Source organism: Polypterus senegalus, chromosome 1 (genome assembly GCF_016835505.1).
Source record: "Polypterus senegalus isolate Bchr_013 chromosome 1, ASM1683550v1, whole genome shotgun sequence".
Taxonomy (NCBI): domain Eukaryota; kingdom Metazoa; phylum Chordata; class Cladistia; order Polypteriformes; family Polypteridae; genus Polypterus; species Polypterus senegalus.
Genome location: NC_053154.1, coordinates 280,118,115 through 280,127,592, shown reverse-complemented (window position 1 = coordinate 280,127,592; position 9,478 = coordinate 280,118,115). Strand labels below are relative to the sequence as shown.

The 9,478-nt window shown below is 36.7% G+C and overlaps 1 protein-coding gene across 1 annotated transcript in view; it reads right to left on the bottom strand.

Annotated features, from left to right (window-relative positions):
- slf2 (SMC5-SMC6 complex localization factor 2) overlaps window positions 1-9,478 on the bottom strand; it is a 62,842-nt gene that overhangs the window by 341 nt on the left and 53,023 nt on the right. Inside the window, exons 18-19 of the mRNA XM_039775405.1 lie at window positions 6,600-6,686; window positions 4,206-4,274 (exon numbers count right to left, since the gene is read on the bottom strand). Of these exons, the coding sequence (XP_039631339.1) occupies window positions 4,206-4,274; window positions 6,600-6,686 (156 nt within the window). The remainder of the gene's footprint in view (window positions 1-4,205; window positions 4,275-6,599; window positions 6,687-9,478) is intronic.

Here is a 9,478-nt window from a genome sequence, read left to right as displayed (position 1 = left end):
GGATATATAAACATTTTGTTGCTCAGTCACCTCAGTGACATTTCCTTTTTTTTCTAGTAGAAGATAACTCAATAACCAAAGCTCAAAATAATATGAAATATATTCAGACGAATCCTTGTTAAAAACAGAATACTATACTTTAGCTATGTATTGTCTTTGTTCCTGATGTTTACATTTATGTTAAAACCCAACTTTGCTCTGCTGTAAAGTAAAACCTACTCTAAAATTTGTCACTTAACTGTACTGTTTTCTTCCTGCATTTATGCCCATCAATGCTTACATCTTCTTGTCCATTTTATGTTCAAAAGACAATTGCGCCAACCATACCAAGGCCAAAACTAAACTCGGACAACACAACAGCCCACTACAGGGTGGACAGACACTTACACCTTAGATTAATACTTTTTTAGTCATGAAAACTAGTTTGAAAACTACTTATTTTAATTGTTATAAAAGAGAAAATATAAAATGACTATGATTGACTGAAGTCAGAATCAGTTTAACATTAACACTTATTGGTACAATATGTACCTAAGAGGAAGGCATATGGGTCACTTACTGTAGTTGCACCTGAAGCTTATGTAAAATGGTATTTCTCTCTCTCTCTATTATATACAGTGCATCCGGAAAGTATTCACAGCACATCACTTTTTCCACATTTTGTTATGTTACAGCCTTATTCCAAAATGGATTAAATTCATTTATTTCCTCAGAATTCTGCACACAACAGCCCATAATCACAACGTGAAAAAAGTTTACTTGAGATTTTTGAAAATTTACTAAAAATAAAAAAATCGAGAAAACACATGTACATAAGTATTCACAGCCTTTGCCTTGATGCTCAAAATTGAGCTCAGGTGCATCCTGTTTCCCCTGATCATCCTTGAGATGTTTCTGCAGCTTAATTGGAGTCCACCTGTGGTAAATTCAGTTGATTGGACATGATTTGGAAAGGCACACACCTGTCTATATAAGGTCCCACAGTCGACAGTTCATGTCAGAGCACAAACCAAGCATGAAGTCAAAGGATTTGTCTGTAGACCTCCGAGACAGGATTGTCTCGAGGCACAAATCTGGGGAAGGTTACAGAAAAATTTCTGTTGCTTTGAAGGTCCCAATGAGCACAGTGGCCTCCATCATCCATAAGTGGAAGAAGTTCGAAACCATCAGGACTCTTCCTAGAGCTGGCCAGCCATATAAACTGAGAGATCGGGGGAGAAGGGCCTTAGTCAGGGAGGTGACCAAGAACCCGATGGTCACTCTGTCAGAGCTCCAAAGGTTCTCTGTGGAGAGAGGAGAACCTTCAAGAAGGACAACCATCTCTGCAGCAATCCACCAATCAGGCCTGTATGGTAGAGTGGCCAGACGGAAGCCACTCCTTAGTAATAGGCACATGGCAGCCCACCTTGAGTTTGCCAAAAGGCACCTGAACGACTCTCGGACCATGAGAAACAAAATTCTCTGGTGTGAATGCCAGGCATCACGTTTGGAGGAAACCAGGCACTGCTCATCACCAGGCCAATACCATCAAAACAGTGAAGCATGGTGGTGGCAGAATCATGCTGTGGGGATGTTTTTCAGCGGCAGGAACTGGGAGACTAGTCAGGATAAAGGGAAAGATGACTGCAGCAATGTACAGAGACATCCTGGATGAAAACCTGCTCCAGAGCGCTCTTGACCTCAGACTGGGGAGACGGTTAATCTTTCAGCAGGACAACGACCCTAAGCACACAGCCAAGATATCAAAGGAGTGGCTTCAGGACAACTCTGTGAATGTCCTTGAGTGGCCCAGCCAGAGCCCAGACTTGAATCCGATTGAACATCTCTGGAGAGATCTTAAAATGGCTGTGCACTGACGCTTTCCATCCAACCTGATGGAGCTTGAGAGGTGCTGCAAAGAGGAATGGGCGAAACTGGCCAAGGATAGGTGTGCCAAGCTTGTGGCATCAAATTCAAAAAGACTTGAGGCTGTAATTGCTGCCAAAAGTGCATCGACAAAGTATTGAGCAAAGGCTGTGAATACTTATGTACATGCGATTTCTCAGTTTTATTTTTAATAAATTTACAAAAACCTCAAGTAAACTTTTTTCATGTCATTATGGGGTGTTGTATGTAGAAATCTGATGAAAAAAATGAATTTAATCCATTTTGGAATAAGGCTGTAACAAACTGTGGGAAAAGTGATGTGCTGTGAATACTTTCCGGATGCACTGTATATTTTATATGTTATAATATATAAAAACAATGTTGACTGTCTGAACAAACAATATTTCCCATTTAACTAAGAAGCTGAAATTTGGCAGGATGGTACATCTAGCGTAGTAGGTATCCACTAATAAAGGAGAGTTTGACACATCTATCTAGAGAGGGGTGAGGAAAAAAAAAACCTGCATCTTTTATTTCTTAATAGTTGTCATCAATAATGCTCTAGCGAGTGGGACATTCTAATGCAATGTGTCCACCGTTTCACCACACAGCTGACAGAAATCTCATGGAGAAATGCAAGTGTAAGGAGCAAAGTTCAGGAAAGCTCAAAGAAAACATACTTAGCAAGTGCTTGCCAGGCGCATATTTAATCACACACAACTGACTAAGTAAAAAAAGTATATAGTATATAATATATCCAAACCCCTTCATTTTATCTGTAATATTGTTCAAAACTGACCTGTGGGAGCAACTGCTACATTTTTATTATTCAAGCTCTTTGGAATGGCCATTTCATTGTCTTGCTGGCTTATAGTGTTTATCTTGGGGAAGTGGTTATGAAATTTTGTGGACTTGGGACCCATTAAGTTCCTTGATTATCTACAGACAGCATTTTGGAAGGGGGCCTGGTTGGGCAGCTCCCTTTGTGAGTTGAGCCTAATTTGAAGAGCGGGGTTTGGGAGGGGGTCCCACTTGGTGAAACAACTGAAGTTAGAAATGAGGGAAAAAATATTACATACTTATGTCAATGACTTTGGCGGACTCTGGGATATTCTGATTGTACTTGTTTTTTTGGTTTTTTTTAGATCAGTGCATCGCCCACATATTGTCATTGGGTTTGCAATACCATTCAATGATTGATCAGCGTTAAGTGCTTTTTGAAGGTTAAAAAAACCCTAACACACCCCACAAATCAACTAAATTAACATGAAGCACGTGTTTTTCCATAGCTGATAGAGATGCTGTTTTTTTCATGTGATAAGAGAACTGTATGGTGCTTCTGAGTAATTAAAAGTATTAGCAAGGGTTTTTTTTTTTTTTTAATTGATAAACAAACCCACTGTATACTGAGGCAGTACTAATTTTAGACTTTGATAGTAATGGAGAGTCGAGATTTTTTAGCAGATTTTAGAGCTGAATGAAGCAACTTTAAATCACTTTTGTAACATACCAAATGCCACTTTAGTATGAATTTCTGCAGCAACTCTTTCACACCAACACCACCAAGGACTGCGTGCAGCATGTTCAACAGTGAGCAGCTTAAGTGAACTAATAATATTAGCCCCATGTAATAAATAAATAAAAAATAAAAATATTAAATACAGAAAATTCCTTAATTACATAATCAATTAACCAATAGCACTATAACTGAAGCAAATAAAATTTCTTGGGCGAAGCTGGGTAAGAGAACCAATTTATTGTAAAATTAAAAGTGGTCTAAAACATTGCTCATTAGTATCTGATCATAATTAGAGAAACAATGGACTATTTAATTTTTGTAATGCCATTGAATATGCAAACATCTGTCACATCTGGTAAAGGTACAGAGTAATTCAGCAGTAATAAACTGTTTCAAATCCCACACACTGTTCACGAGAGTCTTTTTCAAACAATCCACCTAAACCTGGTATGGCACAGCTTCTTGACACACCATTCAGTGAGACGCAGTGTACAATGATTTATTTGGCATTCATGTAAAACTAGAATTCTCCCACAAGTAGAAATAGTAATTAATTTATGGAAGTTGAAAACAAACCCTGAATTTCTTTATTATTTATGTAGAATCCAGTGATAAACGTCTGTATTAGAAACATTAAAAAATTAATTTTGGCCATAAGTGGCAAAACAAAATACCAATGTTTAATGATTTAGTAGAAAGAAACTTTACCATTAACCAATTTAAAAAAAAAAAAAAAATCTTATTTATTTAATCAATAGTGGCACTGAGAGAAAAAAAAAAAAAAAACAGCTTATTAAACCATAACTACTGTAAAGCATACCTGAGGAGGTTTAGTTTTTTGAAGAAGCTCTTGCCATTTTGTGTAAATTCGGGCAACCAGATCCTTAACCTGTTAAATATAATAGAATTAAGAAAAGGACTGTAAAATCATAGATTACTTAAATTAGTTGTAGCCAAATAAAAATAAAAAAAATGCCTGCATGGGCATGGCCATACAGAATAAAACAATACTAAGTAAGTATTTGAACTACCCCCAAACATAATTTTTAAAGCTACAGTGCAATGCATAAGTACTTTAGGAATGACACAATTATTAGTTATTAGCTCATTACTGAAGTATACCGGTACAAAAAAACCAGTTTTTGGTGTGGACTTCAAGCATTAAATGAACAGTATTTACATAAAAAACAGGTGAACGGTATAGAAATTGCAGCACTTAAGAATGAAAACAGAATAAATTAATACTATCTTTAATATAATGGTCTGTCTTAGTTTGTTGGAAAGCCTTTGCAACAAATTACTGTTTGATACTTTCAGTTTGTAATGATAAGGTAAGCTGAATATGGGCAGTCAAAATGTAAAGAGCATGGAGAAGAAAGCAGTTTACTGTGTGATTATAATGAATACTTCAGGAACTGACAGCGATAGCATGATATATTTTAGCTTTAGTATTAGTGACGCATAAGAAGGGGATGATTTAACTGGTAAATTAAGATGCCACTTTTAAATGCGTGTGGTGTAACAAGAATGCTGGTTCACTGGATCTCCAGAGCACAAGATACATGCATCAGATACAGATGATCTCTTACAAAGGTTCAGTTGTAATTGTGACAGAGCCCAGCATACGTGCAAGGCAACTGACATTGCAGTACCCAGTGGAACCAAATTTTACAGGGTGCACATGTGGCCTGATGTTAGGTGACAAGCTGCTGGTTTTCTTTGCACAATCAAGGTGTGATTCACAAGTCTAAAGCTGAAATGTTTTGTCAAAAAAAAACCAAAAAAACTTTACCTTATGGACAGAAAATCACATGTGAAAAATGTTTCATTTTATATTACTTTAACAATTTACCTGTCATTTTTCACAGTAGAAATTTTTTTGAAAATAAAACCATTCTTTCACACGCTGATAGAAAGATTCACCAAGTCTACATACATAAACAACAATACAGAGTACTGTATTGTTGTTAAACAATCAAATTTTTAAAAGCTCATTTGGCAAAGAAGCAATACAAACCTCACACAATTATTGAGATGACAGTTAAACAAAAGTGCCCAGAATTCAACAAAATAATGAAAAGTTAAAATGATATTTTTAAATAAATGTAGATTTATTTGACTTGTTTGTTTTTGCTTTTTTCTTAGTTTTACATTCATAACTAAAATACCTGATATTTTCCTCCCTCCTTTCATTCTCTCTCAAAATAGATATTTGAAAGATCTGTTCTTAATGTTTAACATCATATATATAATTTCTCATAATGCAAGATACTGTTTCTGTCTTTTTTGTGGCTGTCCATTCAGATACTGCAAGCTCTCAATCTTTGCTCATTGACTATGTGCTGTTCTTGGGGAGTGGCTATTTAAGCCTTAGCTATCCCTAAGCCTTCACACTACATACTAATTTGTCTGTGGTTCTCTTGCTACAGCTAAAATCTAATGGTTGCCTACTCTAACTCCCTGCCTGGTTATTATTATTACATCTTTCTGAACATAGTATAATCTAATTTCTAATTTTTTCCTAACATTTCCAGTCTGTAGGTGGCAACTGACAGACAGTTTCAAAAGTAAACATGGGGGTAGAAAAGAACAAAGTTCTGTGTGGGAGGTTTATGAATACAACATTAAAAGTGTAAATTATAAACGCATTGTCTTGAAACAGAAAATGCTGTACTGTTGTACAGATTAAGGATGAAAACCTCACAAACCTTAAAATTCACCTACAGAGTAATCACAGATTGGGGTAAAATCAATTTCTGGACAAAGAAAAAAGTATGTTTTATTTTCAAGCAAATCAATAATTACTTCTTGGATAACTACCTTTAGAAATAAATTTCTTGGATGGTCTAAGGCTTTAGTACAGTACTTTATGTATAGCATTTTTAAGTCATTAGAACATGTGGTGAAAGGAGGATGGTGGTGCCTTATGGAGACACTGATCTGGGTCAAGGTTAACTAGTGTTGGTTGATATAAAAATCACATTTATAGAAAGCAATAGATTTGGGAGTTGTTGATTACCATGGCCAATGTGCAGTTAGAGAATACTTTAAAAAGAATAGGTAGCTTTTACTGAACAGTGTCAGCAATGGAATGCTGCTCATTATAAATACAGCAAGAATGGGTAGTGAACTGGCATTGTATGGTACCTGCACAGTTGGCAGAATATAAAGTAACATACTATTACAAGCACAGTTTAAATAAACAAACACATACCTTGCTTCTATATAGATGTCTATCGTGTTCTCTGATGTCACATTTTATGTGTTTATCCAATTCACTGCACAGTAAAACCAGACTTCGCTAAGGATATTAAAAAATAAAAATCATCATCATAGGTTAACCAAAGAATTAATCAAATAAAAGCCCTCAAACATTTGACTACTGCATTACTAACAAGCACTTACAGTATGTATCTACTTCACTTAAATGTTTGAATTTCTTTCAACCATAACTAAGTATGTGTAATGAATTCAAATGTTGGTAAAGTACACTAACAGCAATGAATTAAAGATTTTACATTTCCCATTTCTAATTGAATTTCTGATATGCTGTACTATTCCAGAAAATAAGATTCAAAAGGTGTGACATAGCAGAGGAGGTAGTTTAGTGTGCCCAGTCTGTTAATCAAGCAATGTACAGTACAATGTGTTAACAACAACTGGTAAAGACATAGTGCCAAGAGACAGTCACACACAGAGTGTGTGATCAGAAGGTTTTGACCTCTCTGATCTAGTACAGCTGTACTAGATACCAAGTTTGAAAGCGGTTACTCAGGCTTCTACTATGTGCTTACTAATATGTGGCAGGGCCCAATGTGAAGTGAATCATATGTGCATTGTCAAGACATCATATCACTTAAAGGAAAATGCAGCATAGACATTCAAGAAGAATTCTTCTGCTTCCATACAAGTGAAAATAAAATGACTTTCAGTAGAGATGACCAGGCCTGGAGCACTACTGTCAGAAGGCTAAATATATGGTCCTTTCAAGTTTTAATGTATTAATAAAATACAAAATGAATACAAGGTCATAAAGTTTTTTGTTTTATCTACAGTTACAGCCAAAATATTGATATTTAGCCAGGATATCAGTGGAGAGAGAGAGAGAGAGAAAGGACTATGAGAAAGAGGGAGGTGCTAATCAAAATACATTCACCCCATGCAATCAGGATACCCATTCTGACCCTCACACGCTGTACTTGGAGCTGTTTGCCAAACAGCAAAAAAACTGGTTTCATGAATCAGTGTGAGCAAGTTATATTTTATGAACCACAGCTGATGAAAAGTGTCAACTGCAGTGCAGAGAAAACAGTACAATCACTTCTTAGCCCTTTGGCTATAATTAAGCATAGTAATCTGCACTTTTCAGCGAGGCAGACTTGCTTGTATTGTATTACCTTGGCCAGGGCCAACTGTATGGTGATGGGCTCTCTGGAACGTATTGTAAATTCTGGGAAGTAATACTCAGTGGTGTGTTATCAAGTTGCAGAGCATGTCCTTTGGCAAACTAGCCTTTCGTCCCAAAAGCAGTATAAAATTGTATTATGGCACCAGTATTTTTACTTAAACCTTTTGACTATAATTTTTTAGTAATGCCATCTGCATCAACGTCCATCACAAAAATGTCTAAAACCCAATTTACTTCTAAAACAGCTTGTTTAGTCTTAATTTAGTGATAATCTTACTATTTTCTGTTTTTAAATACAGTGTTACAATTTTCTCTGCCTTCTTTGGGAAAAAGCATAGGTGGAACACAAAAACAACCTAGAAGGGGACCAAGAACTTAAAATGCTTCAGAGTCTGATTTGTTCTCTTTTCAAGAGGTGACAAGAAGTGCGTCACCAGGGATATACCCAGGAGGAAAGGGCAGATACTCTGTGAGGCTAAGACAGGTCAACCCCTTCTGGTCAAATGTATCCAAGATACCTGAACAAGAATAATGGCATTTTATAATATCATGTCAAAGTGGACCAAATTCTGACTGAGAGACTCCTCCAGGCACTACATAATGATAATACATTAATGCATAGACACTGGATTCAAAACATTAAATCGGTCACAATAGCAATTTAACAATCTTACATTCATAATGAAAATATTCAGTTATATACAACCCCAATTCCAATGAAGTTGGGATGTTGTGTAAAACGTAAATAAAAACAGAATACAATGATTTGCAAATTCTTTTCAACCTAAAAAGCTGGGACAGGTGCAGCAAAAGACTGGGAAATTTGAGGAATGTTCAAAAAACATCTGTTTTGAATATTCCACAGGTGAACAGGTTAATTGGAAACAGGTATTTGTCATGATTGGGTATAAAAGGAGCATCCCTAAAAGGCTCAGTCATTCACAAGCAAGGATGGGGCTAGGTTCACCACTTTGTGTACAACTGCGTGGGCAAATAGTCCAGCAGTTTAAGAACAACGTTTCTCAACATACAATTGCAAGGAATCTAGGGATTTCATCATCTACTGTCCATAATATTATCAAAAGATTCAGAGAATCTGGAGAAACCTCTGCACGTAATCAGCAAGGCCAAATACCAACACTGGATGCGCGTGACCTTCAATCCCTCAGGCAGCACTGCATTAAAAACCGACATCATTCTGTAAAGGATATTACTACGTGGGCTCAGGAATACTTCAGAAAACCATTGTCAGTTAACACAGTTCGTCACTACATCTACAAGTGCAAGTTAAAACTCTACCATGCAAAGCAAAAGCCATATATCAAGAACAACCAGAAACGCCGCCGGCTTCTCTGGGCCCGCGCTCATCTGAGAAGGACTGACGCAAAGTGGGAAAGTGTGCTGTGGTCTGACGAGTCCACATTTCAAATTATTTTTGGAAATCATGGACGTCGTGTCCTCCGGGCCAAAGAGGAAAAGGACCATCCGGATTGTTATCAGCACAAAGTTCAAAAGCCAGCATCTGAGATGGTATTGGGGTGTGTTAGTGCCCATGGCATGGGTAACTTGCACATCTGTGAAGGCACCATTAATGCTGAAAGGTACATACAGGTTTTGGAGCAACATATGCGGCCATCAAAGCAACGTCTTTTTCAGGGAAGTCCCTGCTTATTTCAGCAGGACAA